We start from the raw sequence: 25,397 nt of genomic DNA on the forward strand, positions 1-25,397 counted from the left end.
GGACACTTCTGGTTGCACCAGCGTGGGGCTTTTGGATACTTGTAATGGCAACTCTCAGTTAATAATCTGGTGATTTCAAGCTGCTGTTTCCCTACACGCTTCCCTCCCACCCCAAGAAGTCTTGAATCTGTTTTGTGGTGTTCCTCAATGTAGATATAAAATTGCTCTTTGACATTTTTAATGTCCACAAGGCATTGGTGCAGCTTCCAAGGGGATCAGAACAGTGGGATGGCTCTTTCCACACAGTGCTGTGTCCGTGAGATTGGCAGCAAAGACCGCAGACTCCTGCAGTCTGGGAATAGGTTATTGTGTGGCCATGTTCACTTTGCTCTTTGAAAATTTGTTTCACATTAGTATGAGAGATTAATTTTGATTTCTCTACTCCCTCACTTGCTGATAATATTTTTTATTGTCTTTATTCTTATGTGGAAAGGAGAGACCTTTCAGCTGGGCAAAGCTCTAATGGACTTGTGATAGCTTTCTGGGAGGTGCCACTTGGCTTTTGGTTGGGGCACACAGAAAGCTGTGAGAGGCTTGGTTTTGTGACAAGAAAAGTGAAATGAGGAACTTCAAATTAAAAAAAAAAAAGCCAAACCAACCCACAAAGCAAGACCTGAAATCCTTTTTTAATTTTTTTTCTGATTTTTACAGAGTAAATGGTGCTTTGAGGAGGATTTTACATAGTAAGAAGAAGTATCTTAATTTATACTTTTTTTACTTGCGGTCAACAAACAAAAGCCAATATCACAGAACTGGAGGGACTTTAAAAAAGCCTTGATTTTTCTTTTTTTTTTTTTTTTTCAGATCTTTTGATTACCGAGACTGATGCCAATTCTTGGCACTGCTGTTTTTATGAGTTGGCTTATTGCATTGCACGCAACTCTCAGCCTTTGTTTTATTTAGCTGTGGTTTTTAATTTCCTGCCTGTGGTAGGGTACGTGTTTGTCAACTCCAGGGCTGGGACACTGTGGCTTTCTCTTCCGCTGGCAGCACTCGGGTGACAGCCGTATTTGCTTCCCGGCCGGCACGGTGTGCGAGTTGTGTTGTGTATCTCTCCTGGCTGTAACCTGCAGCAGCTCCTGTCAACTCCTGTGAACCTTAAAGCCTGATGTTTCCAGTGGTCTTAAATCAATGCTGAGTTTTGCTTGAGCTTTGGGGTTTTTTGGTTTTGTTTTGGAGGAAAGGAGACGAATATTGGGAAAAGACCCCTAGAACAAATGGAAGGAGTCTTGTGATGGGCTGTTCGGATGCTGCAGCTCCTCTTCTAGACTTTCCTGAGCTATGAGTGGGGACTTCACTGTTGATCCAACACTGTTTTGGTCGCATGATGTTTATGTTGTTCTCAGGATGTTGCTTGCAGTTTATCTACATAGTTTCCCTGCTTATGAAGGTTTGGAGAGGGATAAGATGTTAAGGCCCACAGCAAACCTTCATCTCACTCGAAGATTGAGACCTCTACAAAATGTATTTTTGAACATTTTTTTGTTTTGGGTTTTTTTTTAATTTTGTAACACACAAAGTGTATTTCATCATGTAGTCATCTGATTCTGCATTCAGAGAAATCCCCATGGATTCCAGAGCTCCCCTTGGTGTTAAAACCCCTGAGATTCCTCCTTGTGCATTACTGCTGTCTATGGACAAACCTGGTACGCTCTGCACATCGTGTAGTCATGGCATTTATCCAAGTGCAGTCTTTGGGGCTGCTTGGAGCTTTCTAGTTCCTTATGAGACTGCAGGTTGCACCTAAAAGCATACATGCTCAAAAGGAATGGACTAGTGGTACTCCTTAATACACATTTTCATTACTTTTGTCCTGTTCATCAAGAGTCTTTGGCACAGAGTTGCAGATTATTTTTTCTTTTTGGTGTTACAACTCATGTGTCTTTCTGTTGTTTAAAGCTGCCCATCAGTTAGGTGAGTCCAAGGGTCTTACAAGCTTTTTAGGCTGAAAAAAGTCTGTCCTGGTCAGGTAAGGACTAGAGACTCGTGTGTAGTTTTATTGAAGCAGCCTGGCACAGTGGGTTGGTGTTTAGCTTCATGCAACCACTGACCAGCATTAACCTTAAGATAAAATGGAGAGAGGTTTGCATATATTTTTGCACAGACATTGCTACCCCAGACCAAGGGCCTGACTTTATACTGAACATATGTTCAAAATAAACAAAGTCCAGTATTTTGGGGAGGCCCCGTAGTAGGATGAACTTGCTTTTCCTTGGCTTGGAAATGGTAGTTGCTCCTCAACAGAGCAGAGATTAGAAATTTCAAGATGTGCTATTCTCCTGTTGCTGTGTTTAATGAAATTTAAAGTGCTGTTACTGTAGCAAATCTGTACTACTAATATTATTGTATTAAATAGGCATGGGAAAATTATGCATTGTGCTAAAGCTTTAAGACAAAAATGTTGGGTATCACAGAAACATCCCAGCTTGTGCTGAGCCCCTACTTGCAACAAAACAAGAAAACCAGAAATTTTGTGTGTGAGAGAAAAAATGTTGATTGCACCTTTCTCATCATGTTGGTGAAGCTTTCTTCTACCAGAGCTTTCTGTTGGCTTTCAGTTGTCAGGGTGAGTCAAAGCAAGCACCAAGGTTTGGAGCTGGGAGCTGACTTCTGAGTGAGTCACTGTCTCTCCCCTTGAGATGCTGCCTGAACCTGGCTTCTGTGAGTAGTCTCAGTTTCATGAGAATAATACTCTTACTTTCATCAACAACAAAGCATAAACCAGCCTGAGTTTCTCCTAGAGAAGAAAAGATACCCTGTCCTGGTGAGTCTTAATTTTATGAGAAATGCAACACTTTGGAGACTGAGAGCAAGGATTTTGTGCTTTTGGAAATCCACACAGTTTATCCAAATGGAAATGTGTATCCCAGCATCCTGCATCCCACTGATCTGGGAAAAGTGGAAGAGGCTTTCTTTCCAAAAATAAAAATGGCAAGTGGAAGAGGCTGCATTTGGCAATAAGTCAGAGCTGGAAGCATGCAGGATGAAGCCCATGTAACCTCATGAATGGAGTATAACGTGCCTAGAGTGTAATGGAGAGAACATATGGCAGCATGATGCTTGTGACACCCTATAAAACATCTCATACTTCTTGAGGTCTTGTGCCTTTTCAGTTGGTTATCATTGTAGCTCTGTTTTCCTTCCCCATCAAAATGTCTTTCTTTGGGTGGTTCTTAGCACCTTCTCTGATGTTCAGCTACACAGCCAGCAAGTAAAATATTGCATCCTGTTATGTGAAAAATAACTGGGAGGAAGGTGGAGAGCCTCATTTGGAGGAACCTGCCATTTTAGTTGGTTATCAAGCTGGGGGAGAAGAAAGCTGCTGAGTACCTGACCTTCTTGTTGAATATGGTTGAACTTGGGAGCTTTCTTGACCTTAAATAGTTGTAAAGTGGTACATATTGAACTTTTCCTGTTGTCACCTAAGTTGTCCAGAGAGTAATGAGTGATAATGCTTGTGTTCCTCACCTGCGAAGGGCCTTGCTCTCATTTACTGGCACAAGGCTGGAAATGACTGCCAGGTGTGTATGTTGGTGTTTAATGCAATTAAAGGAAACATTAAATACTTTTAATTTCAATTTATTTGTGTACTTCCATGATCATTTCAGAGTTTAGTTGGTGATTTTGGTTTACCAGTTGTCCTTGCTGGGTGCTGTCTCTGTTGGGTGTTTCATCTTGAGCACCTTGAATCAGTGGGCTGGAAAAGAATTTTGATCTCTGGATGTTGGTAATTTTTGGGGTGCTGCGTGACAGCTTCACCCAGAGCAGTACTGTGAATTCAGTACATAAAACCCTGGAGATGATGGGTGCTTGTTCTTTTCACGTGGACTGTCCCTTTGTATGCTGAGGATATGGCAGCTCTTTCTCCCTGGAGTTTCTTGTAGCAATTACTTTGTCTTGATGATCTAATATATGATTGCACAGAAATAACTGTCTAAACTTTGTGCATTAATTTCTTACATTTTCATGTGCCATCTACTTAAAATATAAGCAAAGCAAGAAAACAAAACTTGTCATTTTCCCATTTTGAAAGAGAGGGTGGCATTTTTAAACATGTGCATCCCTTCTTCAATGGGCTTAGGGTGAACTGAAGTTTAGACTGTTAATAAGCATAGGCAGCTTGTCTCTGATCCTTTAAATGTTTGACCAAAAATATTTGATTTTTCACTTGTGAGCAACAGGTTTTATGCTGTTACAGTAATATGCTTGAATATGGAGAATATACCACATGGGAGGATGTTGGGAAGACAGAGCTGCAAGGCTGTACTGGTACCCAAGGAACACATGTGTGTGGATGAGTCCTGCCAGCCCTCCTCTGACTACTGGCTTACACTCCAGTGCAAATTCTTAGGATGAAGTATTTAACCTAATGGATAAAAGATGTAGAAGGAAGCAAGGCTTTAAGACCCACTCAAGCTAGCCCTGGCCCTGGGTAGCTGGGAATCAGGCTGATCTCACTCAGATCTCTCTTAAATATTATCTAGTTCCAACTCCCCTGCATGGGCAGGGACGCCTTCCACTAGATCAGGTTGCTCAAGGCTCCATCCAACATCATCCAGGCCTGGGGGAGTGGGGAATTGTGGTTAGTGTGACACAGAGGATGAAGATGGAATACACCAGCACCTATGTAGCTGCTGTTTCCAAGCATGTTGTCCTACTGCATGTTGGAAAAGGTTGGTGATACAGCAGGGAGGTGAGAAGGGCCTTCCTGAGGTTTTGCTTTAGCTTCTGGATTCAGAGGTCTCTGACAAGCTGTGTGTAAAGCAGACAATCCAGCTCCCCTGACTGTGCTGTTTTGTTGTTGTGTGTGTTTTGCTTTTTTATTTTTTATTTTATTTTTTATGGAAGCTTTCTCAGATCTCTGGATGATATTTTCACTTGTGTGTGTTTGTGGCGTTCCCTAGTATTTTAGCTTTTGTTTTGATAGAGAAAAAACTTGGTGGAGCACTCTGGAAGCTTCAAACTTGAAGCCATGCACTCTTGACAGCCACCTGGGACCCAGCAGCTCCATTAAACCCAAGTCCTACTCAGTTTGCTGACTGTCTTGTTTCCGTGTCTCTGTATTTATTTTCCTCAACAAAAAATTCTCCTTTTTTTCCTCTGTTCTTTCCAGTTCTGCCGTCCACTCAAAAAGCTCTGCAGCTTTTAAGGTGAGAAGGCATCTACTTAGTAGTGAAATCATAGATGGTTCCCATTGCCAGTAGTATCCAGGGAGGGGTCCAAGCATCACGTTACTTTGCCATTTTTCTCCCTACCCTCTGCTTCATCCAGGAATTTTCCCTGATTTAGTCTGCTTTCTGAAAGCATTGGTGTAATGGGTGTGGAAAAGATCAGAGCCTTTGGAAACAGCCTGCCTTGGAAATAGTTTTGTAGATGAGTCTCATTTAGCATGTGCACTAGCAAAATGTAGGGCTGGGATGAGGAAGGAAACCTGTGCTGTTTGGTTCATAAAACATGCACTTTGTTCCCTCATTAATGAGGCAAACCTTTCCTTCACTTGGTTTCTCATTAGCTTGAATGTAGTGTCCTGTCCTTGTTCAAAGAAGAGCCAGGCTATCTTTCAACTGTATTTCTTCCTGACGATTTATTCAGACAGAGAGAAGGGAAAATTAAGCAAGTTATTTAGCCTTCTATCCTACCTTTAAAATATGCTTCATAGGTCTCCTTCTACTGACAATTGCAGATAATTTCTAGGTTGGGGTTTTTTTTAATTTTTTTCCTCCTCACAATTTTTATATCACCAATCAGTTTTTAAAACTTGCTGAAATATTAGTTTTGATTGAAGTGGCATTATATCTGTGATTTTGTAGCTATCAAACTTGAATTCATGTGTTCTGAATAGTCGGTGATTGTGAAGTGGCCGGGTGCCAGCAGCACCTCTCCTGCTGAATGCCAGGGAGGTCCTGTGGAGTTGGCTTTTTTTAGTGTGCTGAAGTTCATGGCACCTGTCTTGGCAGATTAAGTGCCTTGCATTGATAAGACCCATCTCCTGTAGAAGGATTTTTATGTGACTGGGGAATACTGGCATTACCTATTCACAAACCAAGAAGGATGGAAAGTTTTATCCACTTTCAACAGAAGGCTATATTAAAACTTAAAAAAAAAACCAAACCAAAACCCAGTGTGCAGTTAGCAGGGAACAGGAACATTTTGTAGAGTGGCTCATGAAAGAGTCTGAACATAATATCCCAGATAAGTTTAATGCTTGGACTATGCTAATTTCTTGAGGACAGTCACCTTTTCAGATGGATAGCACCCTGCAGATGGTGGCAGATTGTACCCTCCTTCTCTCTTGCCAGGAGTGTGTGCTCACTGACAGAATAAAAGCAGTAAGGATGAAGCTATCCATAAGAGTTGATGAATCTCTTGCCTTTAAAATTGAAGTGCTTCGTGCTGGGGGATGTATCTTTGAATATATTTATAGTAATAAACAGCATAGTCTTGGCTTCTTGCTTGCAAGTAGGGAAATTGCAGTTTCACCAAGTCTGTGAAAGTGGAATCTACTTTTAGATGCTTTGAAATTATAGCCTTTTTTTTTTTTTCCTCTGAGATTTAAAAATATCTGAAGTCCAAATTTTAGAAATCTGTACATTAACTGACATGAAGATATTGCATACATACCATCTAAAGCTGGTAGATAATGGCTGGTATTTTATCAGGAACAGGTAGACTGGGACAACAGTCCTGCAGCTTGGTGTTGATAATAGTTGACTTTCTATTGGAAAGGGTTGGTGCCAGGTTGGTTCTGTGGGCACCTTATCAACTGAGGTGAATTTATCATCAGGACATACTGAGATCCTGCTGGATCAGGATGCAGAGTCTCTCTGGGCAGACGAGGATACAATTCTATGTCTCATTCTCCATGTAGGGGAAACCCTGAGCTGTCCTGGTGTGACTTCAGGTGGCACTAGGCAGGAGGTGGTGTTGGATGCCCACCACCAAGTACATTCTGATGTTGGCTGCAGAAGAAAGATTGTGGGAAATGATTGGGTAAGCTAAGCCTAAAATAAAATAGAGTCAGGTCTCTGACATAGTGCTGTCCTGGTATGGCATGCTTCAGGGTGACTGGGTATATAACATGAGATATCAGGCACTTCTGCCTGTAACTGGAGTCTGGGCATTCACATTGACCAGAGACTGAGTGTGGAGGAGGTTGCCTGTGGGAGGTTTTAAGTTCTGAAACAGAGACTGAGCTGGCTCCTAACTTTGGAGTCAGAAGCACATTGGTGAACTGGTGCATGCTGGTGTTCAGGACACCTTTGTGGCAGGGTGCACTTGCTTGGTAGGTGTTTGGTGCTTAATCGGAGAAGGGGTATTTTGTGGTTTTCCTTCTTGCCCGAGTAAGACTGAGTAATCTCTCAGACTACCAAGGTGTGACATGTGATGAAGACTTAGGATCACAGAATCATAGAATGGTTTGGTTGGAAGGGACGTTAAAGATAATCCAATTTCAATCCCCCTGCCATGGGCAGAGACTCCTCTCACCAGACCAGGTTGCTCAAAGCTCCATCCAGCCTGGCCTTGAGCACTTTTAGGGATGAGGCAGCCACAGCTTATCTGGGACATCTGGGCCACTGTTTCACCACCCCCATGGCAAAGAATTTCTGCCTAAGATCTTACCCAAATCTCCCCTCCTCCAGCTTGAAACCATTCTCATGCTGTCACTCCATGTGCTTGTAAAAAGTCCTCCAGTTTTCCTGTAGCTCCTTCAGGTACTGGAAGGTCCTCTAAGGTCTCCTTGGAGTCTTCTCCAGGCTGAACAACCTCAGCTCTCTCAGCCTGGCTCCATAGCAGAAGTGTTCCAGCCCTCTGAGCATCTTTGTGACCTTCTTGGGACTCAGTCCAGCAGCTCCATTGCCTTCCTGTGTTGGGAACCCCAGAACTGGACACAGCACTGCAGGGGGGGATCTCACCAGGGTGGATACTTATTTTACATCTGCAAGCACATGCTCAAGCTCGTCCATAATTGGACATTGTAGTTATTTTCTTTGTACCAAAGGAGCTGATTTTGAAACGTGTTACAGAATAATGCAATAAAAAGAAAAATTAAATATAAATATTTTTGGCTTAAAATGAAAAATATACAACAAAAAATACACATGTGTACTATAAATGTTATTACTTTAATGTGGTAATTCTTTCCTTTTTATTTTTTTTTTCCCCACTTAATGCTTTGTCTGTCTGGGGGATGGTGGAAAGGCTGGCTGTGGGGGGTTCTGACTTTCCTTATCCAAAGGGGGAAGCAAGCCTACTGAAGTGGCTCACTGTTCCTTTTTGTGGTAATTATGTCGGACCATTTTCAGTGAGTATTATCTCTTTGATCTAATGGATAAATTACCACAGACCTCAGGTTACTTGCATTTACATGTAAAGGATTATTTTATTACTATGGATTTCTAAAATGATACATCTTTCAAATTTTGTGCAGGTGAAGTCATCAGAGCCTGTTGAAGAGACTGAAGATTGTCATGTTTAGTAGGAGTTGTGTTACCTTCCCACTGCAAAGAATTAAGGAAAATAATGGTGTAGGAAGTACAGCACAACACTTTCACTTTCTGGCATTTGAAAAGCAGTGTATTGTCATTTGGATATTAATCTGTACACACCTTGACGACCACAGTGCTTCCTGTTTTAATACATCTTAAGTATTTGGCTTCTAGGATAACTTCCTAGTAATATTTTAAAGGTTGCTGTTCATATTAACTGTTGCTGAGTGTTACTTCTACCTTGATGTTAACCAAAGTGGGATTTGTTGGATTTATCTTTATGAGGTTCTGGGCAGGAAAGCAGTATGAGGCTCTTGAAGATGTTATGCCTGAGTATCTTCTGACTCTTGTGAAATATTCTCGTAGATTATAATGCAAAAGAAAGCTTAAAACTTCATCACAGTTCTTGCTTGTGAGGTGCTGAGTGCTTGTGGTCTGCTGCTGGTTTCATTGGAATGCTCTACCTGACATCTGGAGCTTGGAATGTGTCTGGAGTAATCAGTATTCAGGGCACGAAGGAGTTTTACAATTCTAGATACATCAGCCTTTTCTGTAACTGAGATGGACATCAGCCTGACCTATTTGCTGCTTCATCAAAAGTAAAAAGTCAGATTTACAGCAAATTAAATATAGACAAGACCATGCTGATGATGTTTATGCATTATGTCACTCACTGGCAATGGAAAGTGGCTAACTCAAATCTTGGATGTAGAATACTAACAAGATAAAAATAATAAAAACCCCAACCCAGAGCAACCCAATATAAATAGGCTTGGATTAGCTTTCATCTAACTGTGTGCTTTCTTGATTATACTTGCAGGCCAAAACCTAACATGTTTAGAGCCTAACTCTAGTATATGTATTTTTTTAATTGTTTCCTTCTATTCTGTGTTCTGCTTCTGAGCATCTGTAGCATTTCCTTCTTGCCATCCACCTTTCAAGTATATAGTGCTAAAATACATTTGTTTTTGTTTAATTCTATAGGCTGTTGCAATGCTCTCAATTTTTAGAGCTGTTGCAGTCGATTCCAATTGAAACCTTAACTGTTATTTCAACTTGATAGCTGCTGTAAATCTCAAAGAAGGGAAGAGAAGGATGCTCTCATTTTGTTAGGCTGCTTCTCTTTTGGATGCATAGTGCATCTTCCAGCTCTCTGGGCTAATTAAAATGCCATTACAGTACATGTGGTGCTACAATACAGTCTAGGGAGACTTCCAAAAATAGATTCTTGAGTGCAGACAAATTAGAGAGGAAATATGCACTGAGCATTTTCTCATAGGTTTAAAGAGAAATAATCCATTCGCTGCCTTAATTGCTTTCTTGTAAATGTTGAAGACATTTTTTTTTCCTCTGTAAATTTTGAGTAAGTAGACAAATAAATAATACGTCCATGATAATTACTATTCTCATTACTAATATTTTAACTTGTTATGCACCATAGCTGTTAGTATGCAAGTCAAGATGTTTTGGTGGACTGTGCTTAGTGGTCAGAGATGTAGACTTCTATTCCTTAGTGATCCTGTCCTAGCCACCTGGTATCCCAAGGATACTCTGGTTTGAGAAACACAGCAAGACACTTGACCAGAACCACCCACCTGCTTACCCCAAATCCTGCCAAGAACTAACACAGATAAATACTACAGGCATGTTTTTCAGCAAAGCAACCCCTCCCCCCAGCTCATGTATAAAATGCAAGATACTATTTATGATCTGTCTGTGGAACATATATACCGATATTGGGGGAAAACCTAGATATTTTTGGGGCTCTGAAGAGGTCTGCAAAATTGCTGTGGTATTACACATCTAACGGAGACAGCACATAACTCATAACAGTGCCAGTAGGAATGAAGTGTGCACTCACTCCTCACAGTGAGTGACTCCTCGTGTCTCCTCCTCAGCTGCTGGCAGCAGCCTGGTGACAAGGGCTGGGACTTGCACTGGCTTGTAGACTGCTAGGTAACCTTCATCAGAGGGACTGAGCTGAGTGAGGGGGAAGGCATGGAGAAGAACTCTGCCTGTCCCTGTCCCAGCAAGTACCATTTAGAGGCTCAGCTCTGTGGAGGGTAGCAGATGATGCTGATGGGGGGCTGTGTGAGGTTCAAAAGAAGCTTGATTTAGGAGTGTGCTTAGTCCAGTCCCTCACATACAAGTCCCTGGTAGTGGCTGGAAGTTGTTAGGGTTTTTTGGGTTGAGTTTGAGGTGTATTGCCCCCAGAAATCTAGCCTGTGTGGCCTGTGTGCTCAGACTGCTCCATGATGCAATCAAAATACAGGACAGGGTAAAGGATGGGAAGTGGGGCAGCCAGGGCTTGCTCCAAGACCCTGTTCACACTGCATGGTGAAAGCTGATCCTGGTGCTCTTTGTAGAGGCTTTGAAGATAACCCTGCTCAAGCACACAGCAGCTCGTCTCTTGAGTGAAGATAACTGTGAGGCTGATTCTGTCTTTGAGCTGTTCTATGAAGTGCAGTATTGTGTTTAAGTGTCTTTCAGTTGTACTGTGAAGCAGATGGAAAACTGGCTGGAGAGATGGAGAATGGATCTCCCTTTTGTGAGACAAGTTCACAATTGTTTTATTGGAAGGCAATGAGGAGAGCAAGGTAGTTGTTTTCTTGATGACAGCTACAAATTCAGGAGTCATTGATCCAGAAATGTCCCCTTTCTGTCTGTGGCAAAAGCTTAATTTTAAATGTTGATGCACTCTCTTGAAAGGTTATTGTTGGGATGGTCTCCTGGATGCCAACTGACGGCTATTTATCCTGAGCTTACTGTCAGCCACCTTGTTTTGCCTGAAGCTTTTTGTATTGATTTGGCACAGAGAAATTATACCTTCTTTCTATTTTGGTTTGGAAGGCACAGGGGCACTTTTGATCTGTATCCTCCCGGGGAAAAAAAAGTAGCCAAAATAATCTTGTAACTGACTTGCGAGTGGGTTGCAAAGAAATGATTATAAATTCATCAGCAGTCACTTGGACTTTTGCAGATGCCTTACTGAGATGTATTATTGCTCAACAGCTTTTCTCTGCACTCTTTTTTTCTTATCAAGGAACTGGAAATATGGAAACAAAAAGTGCTAGTTCCTAGTACTGTATCACTTAGAACATTCAAGTCCATCAGAAATTTTGCATTTTTTTGTGCCAAGCCCACCCCAAAACTAGCTTGGAAAGGAACAGCAAACTGTGCCTGGCAAGTGGTAGTAGCTGCCTTGTGTAGAGGGCAGAGACTGGCGCAGTGACAAATTCTTAGGTTTGAGGACTTGTTGCTTACAGGAGACATAATTCCCTGCCTTTTCTGAAGTACTCTCCAGAAAGAATATGACTAAATGAGAGCAGAAATGTCTTTGCTTGAAGAGTCTCAAACTCCCTGCATTAACAGATAACTGCTCATCCTGAAAAAGTCTCAGGGCCACTGTATCATCTTCCTGCCCTCAGCTGAGAACAGGCTGATGCTGGGAAAACTACTGGGTTCTGCAGACCATCTATCTCATTCTTTAAAAATCTTTTCTTAGAGGTTTCTCCATGATTGCTTGCAATTCATCTTCTGGTGTTGAATCTGAAACTGAGGGCACTGCTTTAGCCACAGAGGCTGTCACATCCCTGAGTAATGACCCATCCCTGCCTCGCATTTGTGCCTGCTAATGCATCCTGGAATAAACTTGTGTCTTCTCCATCATTGCCAAGGTGGATTGGTAGATGCTCAGTTTTGTAAAGTGCTTTGGTGCTTTTTTTTTTTAAATCTTTGCTTTACCAGGTATTTCTTAGCATGTAATTGCACGCTTCATCATTAACAAATGAAAAAATCCAAACCAGTTTCCCAACTTGTCACTGATTTCTGCATCTCGTGCTCCAAAGAGGGGAGATCTCTGTGGTGTGAGGGCACAACTGACTTTTAAATGCATCTTTACTGCTCTTACCAGTAAATTTTTATCTGCAATGTGCTGGATATAATAGATCCAGAAGCAGATGATGATGGAGTGGGCTTTTTAAACCAGGTGAGTACTTGTGTTAGGGCGATTAATGCTTTTCTTATTGGTGTGCCCTATGGAGCCTCACAGGAAGGATTTGTTTTTGTTTGTTTGATAAAACTTGAGTAAAACCAAAACTGTTTTTTCCACTTTGCCAGCCAGACACACTGACAGAGAAAGAAAAAATCATGTGCCTGCCTTCGCCTTCACCTTGACCCATCTTATTTGCTTTTCCTGTTACTTGATTTTTTTTGTTATGCTTCTTGAAAGCATCCTTTTAGGAGATCAAATCCTACTCAGTACTGCCATCTGTACCCTTTGTTTCTGGCTTTCTCTCCTCCCTCTCATAAGTTTTTACTTCCACAGCTCTGTAGTACTTTTCCTCTACTCTGGATGTTCTTTGAAGATAATTGTTGGTTGTTCATCACTTTACTCATGGAGTTCAAGTAGGCCAGGGTGATTTGCATCAGGTCAAAAATTCTGAATATATGGAAAACTATTTAAATAACCTCTTCGTTCCCAGTTCTGCTCTGCATTTTTAAACTCATCAAAGTTAATTACAGTAAAGCTGCTTACAGTAAGAGCTCACTGAAAGCTTCAGCCTCCTGTTTATGTTCATTATTTGTCTTTTTTTTTTTTTTAAGTAATAAAGTTGACCTTCCTTATTGTTGTCTGTTTTGTTTTTCCCTTGGATGTTGCTGTTTGTTTTGCTGCTTCATCTTTTCTGAGAGTTTTTTATGTCTACATGTTTCTGTCTTATTCTGCAGCATATTGTAGCCATCTTGCCTTTGTTTTGCAGTTTTTGAGATGTTTAAATCCTGCAAACCCAGGTACTCTGAAACCTGCCCTGGCTCTATTTTTTAAGTAACTTAAACAACTCTTTGGAACAGAATGGTATAAAAATAAAGTGTTGGAGTTCCCATCAATGAATAATGGCTTCATCTTATTAATTAATGAGTAGAAATACCCATCTGGAAATTAAGCTACATTAAATGTTCTCTAAGTTGAGCCATAAATCAGGCTGATATCTTCCTCCTTCCAGGCTCAATGGATGGTGTAGTTTATCTTTCCTTTGCAAGCATCTTGGACTGGACCATCTGTAAGCATCACTTCATCTCTGGGTCAGGCTCCCTGGTAGAAGTGAGACAACTCATCCCTGAACTTTTCTGATAGTTTTGGTGAAATCATTAGATTGACTCATACAAAAGCAATTCAAGAGGACAATTTCTTCACACTTATTTTAGAAGCTCTGGAAATATTTGTCCAGTAGAGAGCTTAAAAATATTTAGTAGGTAATCTGGTTTGTCTCAGTAATATGCAAACCAGGATTTGGGCTTGTAAAAGAGTCCGTTCATGGTTCCACAGTTTGACTCATTTGCACTTTTTTTTGCCTGTCCCCTATGGTAAGACAAACTGCTTCCCACCCCTGTTCACCTTTGGTGACTGCAGGAGCACCCCTGAAATCCCTTCTAGGCAGTAACAGTGATAAAATTACTGAGCTGTGTGTGACATGGCTAATTTTAGTGTCTTCTGGTTTAGTTTTGTAATAGCTAAGCTTTCTCTGTTGATAGATGGTGAAGTGTGGCGAGGATTTGAGCTGAATGTTTTGTAAAAGTAGGAGGGAAAACTTCTATGTAATGGAAACTGATTATGTTCATTTTGGCATTTGCTGACCTAGACTATTGCTAGTGCTTTCTAAATATTGGCAAAAACAATCATGGTTTTTCCCTTGTCACACAAGGGAGTTATACAGCAGCCGATTTAGGAGAGAGTCTCCAGAAATAAGAATACCCAGTGCAACAGCAGCAAACATGCTTTTTTTAAAAGGCCTGGATTGCCCCAGGTGACCTGTTTATCATCAGTGTAATGGTACAACAGAATCTGAGAAGAAATGAGGTTGAATATGCAAAACATAGGGATTTCTCATTTAAGGTTGTATAGAGCACTAATCATAGCCAAGGCTCCAAACCCCTACATCTTGCAGTGGTCAGGTCTGAAAGTTTCTTTTGCAGCTAATTCTTTCCAAATTAGGTGCCCATTTACCTTGTCTGTATGAGAGAGAAGGAAGCAATCAAAGCAAGTGTTTTTGTGGGCAAGCAAAGGAGGAATCTTGGGGGATTTTGGATGTGTAGAGTTTAGTACTTGATCAAAAACCAATGTAGGCCAGACATGATTTTAAAGCCTTCCTTCAGACTGGTGTAGATGGACTTTTCTGCTCCTTTCAGAATATGTAAGGGTTTTGTTGCTTTGGTTTGGTTTTTTTTTTGGTGTCAGTATCTCGTTGACAGTTACTATAATGCTTCATTAAATGCAATGGTATTTCAGTTATCCTAACAAACTGATCAGTTAGTCTCTTAAAATTAAAGGATTTATTAGCTTTTTTTAGCTTCATGAGCTTGTTCTAGGGAGCAGAGGAGGCAACAGGAATGTTTAACTGCTTTGAGAAACCAAGTTCATGTTCTTGCAGTTTTTTGCTTTATTTTGGGCCCAAAAAGCCATGGTAACTCTGCATGGGCAGTAAACTTTAAAGTCTAGGTTGCTCACCTTTTTGGTTAGTGAAGCTTATTGGTGGTATGGAGCGTCACAGCTTTGAGTTGTACAGACACTGCAACCACCACAGTCCTGAGCAAAAGACTATGTCAAAACCTAAGTAGGTCACTCGGTGTAGGACTGTGATTTTTCAGAATCTTCTGCAGTATGCTGGCAGCAAGGGGTGTCTGAAACCAGATAGAGTCTGCCTGCATTTCATGAAGGTGACTGGAGTAAAAGCTTTTGGCTTGGCCTATGACGGTTGGGATGCTGCTGGGAAAAGTCAGACAGCACTTGAATTCCAGCTTGGAAAGGCTGGTTACAGGACAAATGTTCTCTTAAACGTGTGCTGCTTCTGCAATGAGGTGTAGTAGCTGTAGAAACTGAGCTTGAAATCCTTATGAGTTCCTTGCTTTTTCACTGCTGCTAGTATTTTGAAATAAAAGGTGTATGTTCAAGGAGAGCAATAGAACAGAATGTGTGTGTTTGCAACTACTTCAATTAAAAAAACCCTAAACAAATCCAAAACATCTCTAGATTACTAGTGAGTAAATGGAAATGTCTTCAACATTGCTTTGCTTTCCAGTGTTTTAAAAACTGTGGAGATGATGGGGATGTTTGTTTTGCCTGTAAGCACAGCATGAGAATGCTCTGGCACCACAGCCATGGTAGTTGGGGACTTCAACCTGTGACCCACAGGCTTGCCTGTTCACCCCTCCCCATCAAGGGGTCCTGGTGCATTTGCAGAGGGAGTGAATGCAGGTGCCCAAGGAATGTCCTGGGTCACATGGTGAGGCTGAGTTGGGCCTGCCTGGATCTCCAAGCTTTTCTCCTGCAGGAAAGATGGTACCTTGTGGTACCCACCTGCAAGTTGCATGAGAGAGGAAGGTACAGAGGTCTGGGAAAGAAGTAGGCAGGTTGCCGGGAGCAAGCAGGGTGAAATGATCATGGTCTGGACATGCCAATACAAGAGGTTTAAAGAACAAAATAATATGGTAAGAGGCTTTTAGAGATGACATATTTGCTGTGTTGTGATTGCTGGGTGCATGCATTTAGTACACTTGGGGTGTGAGATGGCTTGCCCCTTAATAGGAGGCAAACTATGTGCCAACTTGTGTGTTTACATCTTATTTTAACCTTTTTTTTTAACCATACAAATAACCTTTTTCTTTCTTTCTTTCTTTCTTTCTTTTTTTTTTTTTTTCCTCCTTCTAAATAGAGTTTTATTTTTTAATCACTCAGTGCAGCAAATATGGAACCTTGGTCTTAAATAGTTTGGTTTCACTTCCAGTGTTTACGGCATCAGTGCTTTAAAAGATTCTCTTAACCATTGTTCTGTGATTAGTCTATTACTCACTTTGAAACAAAGATTGGCTAAGCGGGGATTAGTTTGTTTTGTTTTTAAATTAGTTGAAAAATGTAGGTACCTTATTTCTTAGAATTAAAAAAGCCCAAATCTCATGACCATCATTGGTTGTTGATCCTCACAACCAGTTCTTTTGTTACTGATCTCTGGTGCACTGGTGAGACTGAAATTCACAACATTGAGGGAGGTGGTCCATGGAGAACAAAATAAGATGCCTTTTTGGGTCTGGATGGCATGGAAGCAGTCTCACAGCTTTGAGCAGGTGCCCTGGGGTCTGGCCAGCCAGGTGAGCCTCCCAAAATCACTGGTGCTGCAGACTCACAGCAGGAGTTGGTGGGCTCTTGGCATTTGTTCTCTGCCAGCAGCTTTGTACTGCTGGAGGTGCAGGTTTAAGATGTCACTTGTTCAGAAGCTCTGGATTTAGCATGGGGAAGGGCACCTTCCCTCCAGCAGCCTTGCTGCAAATGGGTGTTTTTGTCAAAATTGACCCCGATTTGTCTTGCAGAGCACCTGGGCTGCTGGTCCAGGGCTGCTTTGTTTTGCAGATGGATCCTTCTCCTCTGAAGGTTCATCTTCATCTGAAACACGCCAGTGGAGAAGCTGAAATTACTCTGCTCCCGAGGAAAGTGCTGTGGTTCCTAGGGCTGTTTTCACCTCTGTGTTTTCCCAGCTGCTCTCTCTGGCCAAGCCACAGCCTGTGCCGGAGTGGATCCATGTGTGGTGCCAGCTGGCTGCCTGGGCAGCTGTTGCTTTGTTGCTAGTAGGACCCAGCAGAGTGATATTTTATTTTTTATTTTTTTAAACCTGTTGGAAGGTTGAAGAGATGGGGTTTGGGAGCTGCTCGTGGTCCCTGAGTGATGCTGGTGTGTTCAGCATGGAAACAGAGCAAAAGCTTTAACTCATTTCATGTCATTTGTTGCTGCTTGCACAGGGGAAGCTCAGCTGGCCAAGTGCCATCCCATCAGCATCAGAGGTTGGCTGCTCAGGTATAGCAAGCCCAGCCACTCACTTGGCTTTAGAAGTAGCAGGTGAGAAGTCAAAAAAATTGCAGTGTGAATAGTCTACATGACTTGGTTCAGAAGGAGAACCCAGCATGGTTATGGTTTAATTTATTGACATATTGCTTGAGGCTGCACTAATCCTTGGGTCTGGTCACTGGAGGCAAACCCATAGAAGTGTTGAAGACCCAACTATGCTTCCTTTCCAGAAACCTAGAACAGAAAATGTAGAAAGAAAAAAAAAACCCACAAAGTATGATTTATTTATTTTTATTTTGTATATGCTTTAGTTTTTTTTAAGGCTCCACTGACATCTTAACGTTTTTATAATACTGTCCTTTTTGACTGAGAGAGATGGCGTGGCTTCTTTGATGTCTCCAGACAGGGTTTGGCTTGATTATATCTGCAGTGCAGCACCAAGTGCAGAAAGGCATTAAAGAACAAGTGAGACAGAACTGGCAAAGGTGGAGATATATTAACAGTGGGACAAGTGGGTTTGAGATAAGTTTTCTGTATTCAGGTATTCATCATCTAAGTACTGAATACATAATTTGGCTTTTTTTTTTTTTTTTTTTTCCCCCCTCAGCTTTTATTGGGAGGAGGGGAAGGTGGGAGGGGAATGGGTGACTAGAAAATCTGGTCTGGCAGTCTACAGCAGTAGGTATCGTGTGCTTCTGTTTTAACTTTACCTGAATGAAAGATACAATCTTTGAAATATTTTAACTAGAAAACTGCTTCAGCAGGATGGATTTCTGCATATCATTTACAAAGTATGTTTTTAATGCCTTTCTGAAATCCAAACTTATGCAAAATGGGGCTTGTTATGCGTGTCTATGCATTTTAATCTCCTGCAGTGATTTGTCAGTTTTCCTTAACATCTCACTGGCATATTACAGCCTTTCTTCAACTTAGCTTCACAGACCTCTGTCTCTGTCTTAACTCTCAGTTCTCTGAGCAAGGAGTGAACTGTGATTTAGTTACTCTTTGGTAAGGTTCATAAATGTCATGCTATTGCCTCGGATTGGAATTGGTACCAGTTGTGGATTTAAAGACTAGGAGAACCTGAGTTTGATTTGAACTGCAATATCTTTTATGCTGTAGTGTGAGCAGCTGTTACATTGCTGTCCTGGTAATATTCTTGTTTGTATTGATTTGTGCTACCTGTGTTTCTAGTTTGCTCTAATAATTGGTTAGTGATTTTTTAAATTTTATTTATCCCTGTTTGGAATGGAATGTCTAAAAATAGTTCATCTCAACGAAGGGTTGTTCTGACGTTTTTCTTTTTTTTTCTTTTTCCAGATGGACTTTCTGGCAGAGACCAGCCAGTAGAGCTGTTGAATCCACCTAGAGTGAACCACATGCCTAGCTCTGGTAAGAAGAAACTTTTATTAAATGTTGTTCCTATTCTGGGAATGCGGTAAAATATTCTGCAGCTCTATCTTGCAAGTGGGAGAGCAGAATGCAAATGCAAAATGCTGGAACAAAGTGTGTTAGAACTTGCACACATCTACTTTCCCAGGCTGAGCAAGTGGGATTTGGGAGTGGAGGAAAGATGGAGCCAGAGCAGCCTTGGGAGTCTTAAGTTGCTCAGCTCTCACTCTTGAGAAGGAGGTAAGGAGAGCCTGACCTGGTTGGAGCCCCTTAGAAAGGACTGGAGAGCTGAACAAAGCAGCACCTTAGGAGTCTTTTTGCAGCCTAAAATGAGCATTTCGAAGCAAAGTATGTTTTTGAGTTGCTGCTCCCATTAAGGAGAAATCTCCATGTGTTGAAGGAGAGCCAAGAACAGGCTGATCAAAGCATCTCACTCTGGGCTCTGGGCTGTTTGCTTTTCTTCCCTCTTCTAATGATCCTGCTACAGAATCTCTTGGGTCTACTCCTTCTGATCTGAAGCAAGCACAGCAACCACAGTGCTTATCTTAGAGGCTGCCTGCTCCTTGTGGAGTTGAGAGTGATCTTAGGGCTCCCAATTGCAGCACTTCAAGTGATGGAAACCAAAGTTTTGGTCAAACTCTATGAAATGCTGTGGAAAGCAGTTCGCTGCCATTTTGTGTGTTTCCTCCTTCTCTCATCCAAAACTATTTTGTTTCCAGGTGTGAACAGGTAGAGATATTTATACTAGGGATGATTTGGGTTTATGAAGCATTATCTGCTTACCAGATAGGAGCTCAAGTTTTCAAAAAACCCAGCTTCCCTTCTCTGCTGCTTTCCAAAATGCCTTTAGGTCCTTTTATATTAGGGAAGAGATCTTGAAGATCTGAGCGCTTCTGGTAATGCAAGCTGGAGAAATGTAAACGAAGCTTATTCAAAACAACTTCAGTAGGTTGGGGGGAAGGAGGGGGGAAATAGTCTGTGATCTAACCTAGATTTTTAGTGAGCTTAAAAGCGTATCTGGGGAAGGAAACTTTTAAGGAGGTAGGGCTTTTGTGTTGGAAAAAGAAAAAAAAGGAAGAGATCCTTTCTTACCAGGTATGAGTGCTTGGCTTTGGATTCTGAGAAACCTATCTTCCCTCCATGTTCTCCAAAACTTGTCTGTCAGGTAAGGGAGGTTATATTTTCCTAACCCTGAGAGAGATTCTCATTTTAAGACTGCTGTGGTAACACAGATCAACTTAAAGGTTTTACTCCCTTATTTATATCCATGTGCTAGATTGAGTTTTGACTTCTCACAAGGGGAGTCAATCCTCTTCTGACAATGGCCAGCGGTGGGCCAATAGATCTGGACAGTGGCCAGAATGTGATGGGTTTTAGTCTTTTACTCATTGCTTACTTGGTTGGTTGGTTGTTTTAAATTGATTTCATTGTTGCTTGTAAAGTTTAATGTTTCCTTTTGAGAGATATTTCAGGATAAAGTCTCATGCTGATTAACAGCTTGGGTATCATGATGGAAGAGTTTGATGTGCTCTTAGTTTTTTCCAGGTGAAAGGTGTTACGGACTAATACAGGATGCATGGAATTCTCACCTTTTGGACTCCATTCTGGGTATTTTTAATAGCTCAGCTCTGTGCCTACTGAAAAAATAAGCAGCTATCCGGCACTGTGGAGCTATGCTCATACTACATGGGCATGATGTGAGATAGGCAGTGGTGTCTCTTTGTCAAACGATTTCTGCCAGTGTTTGAGCTGTGGGTATTCCTGATCTTGTGCTGGAAAGTTCTTATAGTGGGTGAAGGGTAGGACAGACTGGGAATGAAAAATGTGACCTTATGCAAGAATCAGCATTGGCTCTGGATAGTGGTTGCTTTTCACTCAAGACCCTTGTCTTATTCACCTTCTGCTAAATTTTGGAGAAATCTTTTCAGCCCTGCAGTGCATACATATGCAAGAAATGGCCATCTGATTAATTTGCAGTGTGGTAGTTAAAACCGGGAAGCACAGTGTTTGGAAAAAAGCAGAAAGATGTTTTGGCATGTTTGTAAATGCAAAGAAATATCATTGATCTTGGAAGTGGCCCAGCAGCTGACTTTCAATTGTCGTGCCTGCCTATGTATCTTGATTATTCAAATTAATATTAAAATTTGCTGTCAAGTTGGGGGACTTACCCACTTGGGTATCATTTTCATCTTTTTTTTTGTCACTATTGCCTTGAAGGAGTTTGTTGCAGATCCTTCAGAGAAAAGAAAGGAGAAGTAATATCAAGCATAGCTGTGGAAAAACAAGTTATGGGTGTTGCTCCAGGTTTCAGGCATAATTGAAAGAATGGTGTTAGAAAACAGCTTAAGGAAGAAAAGTTGCTTAATTGTGTCCTGTGATGTTCTGTTTCAAACTTTCTGCTGGTGATGGTAAAGTGACTGATTTGTAGTGTTCATGACTTGAGCCTTTATACCCAGAACTGCATTTCTAGTAAAGATAAAATCATTGTGGTGTGCTTGTAGGAAACCAAAATGTTTTCCCCTTGTCACAAACCAAGGCTGATGATTGTTAGTTGTTATTCTCTGGTGTAAAAGGGTGAGAAAGGGATGTGCAGTACCCAAGTCCTAAACCTGTTCTGTTCTGTGAAATCATCTCAAGTACCAAATTAAAGCGTTCAGAGCATTTTTATTGGCACTGTTTTAGGAGTGAACTGGCTTGGGTAGAATGGAGCTCAGTCATTGTCAAAGTGTGTTTTAGGAAAATGATTTTTTTCTCTCTGCTTCTTGCATGAATTAAAGATTAATTTGAGGAAGGGAAACATTCCGTCTTTTCAAAAATGTATCACCTGTAATTGGTGCTTCTGAAATTTAGTTACTTGTCAAAGTCAAACAAGGCAAAACCCCCACAACCCACACCTTGCATGGGAATATAATAATCTGTTTGATAATGCTGCTTTCTCTTTTTCTGGCTCCAGACTATTACTGCATCGTTGGCCCTGGGGGTGAAAGGAGAATAAATTGTTGAGATTGTTGTGCAATCTTGCCTTTTTTTTTTTTTTTTTTTTTAACTTCTACTTACCAAATTCAGAGATCTTCAGGGCAAGGATTACCCTGATTATTTTTAGTTAAAGTGATACAGAAAATCCTCCAGTGATGAAGATGCCATGGTTAGCAGGAGAGAAAACTTCTCAGATATACAGGCACAGGTTTTGAAGAGTGGCAGGGGATTGCTTGTGAAATGGTGAAGGAATTGTCCTGCAAGTTAGTGTACTGGCTTTAAGTATTTCTTTTGTGTTTTATTGTATTTTTCTCCTTTTTATCAGTGCAGTTAGCTGCAGTCTGCATAAGGGGACTTATTATGTAAGGAGGGAGGGACAGAGCTCTCTTGTCCTCTTTATTTTTCTTCCTATGCTTTTAAACTGAGTGACATTTCCATAGTGTAGAGCTGCAGGGGGCAATCTTAAAGACCTTGGATGTGTAAATGCCTAGATATTTTGTAGGTAATACCCTGGAAAACATGACCTGTATACCATCCTGGAGATGTATAGAATGGATCTACATTAAGCATACTTTGTGAATGAATGAATTTTCTTTCTTTGTAAGGCTGTGTTTACAGTGTTTCAGGTAACTACCTCATGTAAGTTTTTTCAGTTTTTCTTGTTGGTATAAATTTTACAGTTGCTCACTTTGTTACAATACAGTCTCAAGCAATTTCTTTAGTATTACAAATGTGAAACATCTGTTAAACATTAAAAAAAAATATTAGAATTAAATATCATGGAATTAGTCTTTTTTAAACTTAAAAGGTTCACTTCAATAAAACTGCAAAGTGAGACAGTTATAGGTGGCCAACTGTGATTAGTTCCCCCTTCCCCCCCCTCATATTACAGGTCACAGCCTAATGTGAAATCCTGTGTGAAATATCTGTGTACACTGAGTTAGGAAAGACATTCCCCTTCCCATAGCATTTCCATCAGATTTTCAGGGACGTGTTTGTTCCCAAGCTGTGATAAAAGTGATAGTGAAAAAATACGTTGCTGTGGTTGAGTACATCTGACAAATAGTTTGTGTGGGGACAGATCCATTGCAGAACGGGGATGTATGAGAGGCTGAGGAAAAGACACTGGGCTTCTTGCTTCTTAGTGCCATCTCTAGGTGCTGCTGAGAGGCAGATGAAAAGCTGCTGTGCCTTCTTGAGGTTCTTCTCCAGCTGTCATCTGCAAACCACTGGTGGCATGTTAGAGAAGTGATCCTTTTTGTTTTTCTGTTGAGTTTTTGAAGGTTGATAGTAGTATTCTGCAAAACATTAAAAATTGGTGGGTTAATCAAAGCATTAAGGATGGCTGCTGCTGATCCAATTGTGTGACAGCAACAGGGGCTAGACTGAGGATTTCCTAACAGTGGTGATGAGCAAACTGCATCTGCTACATGGGGCTGCCCAAAATGGCTCTTCTACATGTGGCTACCTCCCTGCCTTCCATTTAGGCCACTGCTGCTGGCCCCATAGGCCTCCTGCCTCTGCACACACTATGATGGTGCTGTGCAGGACTCAGGATGGTCCTTCCACCACGGTCCTTAGGCTCTTCTGTCTCTGACACTGGTAAGAAAAAGGGCAGCACGGCAGGAGCAGCCAAAGGATTATGTATGAGATTCACCCCTCTGCTTTTTCTTCTTTCTGGATCTAATTATCCAGTCTCACTTCCACATTATTTGAAAAAAAAAATAATGTTGATGTGTGTATGAATAAATGGTTTGTAAGAGTCTCTGGACTAATATTATTACATGATTTTACAGGCTTTTGAAATCAGAGATTAATCCCTGTCTTGAAGAGGAAGGAGTGGTAGTCCAGTTGGTCTTAACAGAGCTGAAAACCACACCTCTTCTCCTTTATCCCTTCAAAGGAAGGGGCTGCCCTCTCCCTGCATCCCCCTCTCAGATACTTGTCTGCTCTTTGTAATGTGTCTGCTTCAAAAGCTCCTTCAGAAAGGCACCAAAGCAGTGTGGTGCAGAGGGGCTTTGAAGCAGGTTCGGGTTGCTGGCTGGGCAGCGAGGATTCGAGGCTCCCGACAGGCTTGAGCCTCTGCAGACAGGAGCTCATTCGTCCTTGTTCACACCAGGACAGGGTAATATGGGGATGGTGTCTGTTTTTTATTATGCTCCAGAAATCTAGCTCCTGTGCAGAGAGGAGGTCCTTTTGTGTTAAAAATATCCTGATTCTTTCCTCCATAGAGTTGAGGAGGGAGGGGAAGGAAGGGGAGTTAAACCCACCCCAAATGATCATTAAAAGTGAATTTTTGAGAAATTTTAATGTCATAACCATACACTAAACAGATTAAGTTGTTATTTGCTTATTGGCATATTATTACCTTATTTATAAGCTGCTTAATGTGTTAATTTTGCCACCAGTTAGATGCTCTGGTGTAAGATAGCAGAGAAGCTGCAGGTTAACGTAGCTTAGAGCCTTGATAGTTAAAATCACATTATATTTACTGCAGCAGGTATTGTTACCAAGCCTAAACTCGAGGTACAAAATGTGGTCCATGCAATGATATTAAAAGCTTTTTACTAGCTAGAGGTAGTAGTAAAGCTCACCTATGTTGCTTGGCAAGGAAAGCCTTGCAGAATGCTTCAGCCAGCCCCCAAATGTCCCCCAGGCAATTTACTGTATTGTTTGGCTCCTATAAAAAGCCCTTTGCAGCAGGCATAGAATATGGTCAGCAAATTTAGGGTTTTCTCTGCAAGATAGGGGAGGGAATTGCCACATCTAGAGACTCTGGGCAGCTCCCTGCAGAGCAGCCAGGAAGTTCAAGCTTTAGGACCTCTTCTCTGGACCCAAAATCACACCCAAGCTCATGTTTTGACAGTCATAGTTATAGGATGATTTAGAGTAGGATAAGTTGTAGCATAAGCTAGAGACTCTAATTCACTGTCAGCATGTGCCTGTTGCAAGGTTGTGTGGGTGTGCAAGGGTGCATGCAATAGGGATGAGCTTTTGGGCCAACCTGGTGAGGTACATGCGTGGATTTCAACATCCATGTGCAGCAAGGAATGAAACCCCTTCTGTTGCTGAGTTGGTTTGCTGGACCTGAGACCACTTTAATGTCTGCCCAGAATGTGGTCACTGGATGTCCTCATCCTGTGGGGTGGGGAGAGCAGGAGCGCACAGCTTCTAAACTCTCTTTTGGTGTGTTTTATCTCATAAAAAATATTTAGCTGTCACCTCCTTTCTTACCCACAAGGAAATGGTTATTAAACGGAGGAGGTGTGATGAATCATTAGCAACTTTTTCCTCTTTTAAAAGCTGAAAGCAGCACTTAAATCTTAAGCACTTGAATACCAGACTGTTTTCTTAGATGAAAGGTAACTGGGAGGAAAGTTTGCTTTACTGCAGGATCCAACTTGCTGCTTTTCTTTATTCTTCCCTCACCTTGTTTAGCTCATTAATTCACATTGATCAACTACAGATTTCACTGGATTTGCTTATCCCTGGCTGTTCACAAATATTATTTTCAAAATAATTCCTCTCCTTGATTCCCAACCAGAGGAAGGGTTGTTTTGTGCTATCGCTTTGCTGTAAAAACAGGTGATGGAGGGAAGAGCCTTTGAATGCACAATAGTATTTACATTAAACTTTCTGACTTAGGGAAAGAGGAGATGGCATGATAGGAGCAGACATTTAAAGACTCCCTTGAATTGTTAATCAGTAAT

General features: G+C 41.4%; 1 protein-coding gene across 17 annotated transcripts in view; it reads left to right on the forward strand.

Moving 5' to 3' along the window:
- The window catches only part of HDAC4 (histone deacetylase 4), a 259,775-nt gene that overhangs the window by 80,201 nt on the left and 154,177 nt on the right, over positions 1 to 25,397 (forward strand). For all 17 annotated transcript variants that reach the window (XM_030453803.1, XM_030453800.1, XM_030453789.1 and 14 more), the window contains one exon: positions 18,640 to 18,711. In XM_030453803.1, the coding sequence (XP_030309663.1) occupies positions 18,640 to 18,711 (72 nt within the window). The remainder of the gene's footprint in view (positions 1 to 18,639; positions 18,712 to 25,397) is intronic.

Source organism: Calypte anna, chromosome 7, assembly GCF_003957555.1.
Source record: "Calypte anna isolate BGI_N300 chromosome 7, bCalAnn1_v1.p, whole genome shotgun sequence".
In the NCBI taxonomy this organism is placed as follows: Eukaryota; Metazoa; Chordata; class Aves; order Apodiformes; family Trochilidae; genus Calypte; species Calypte anna.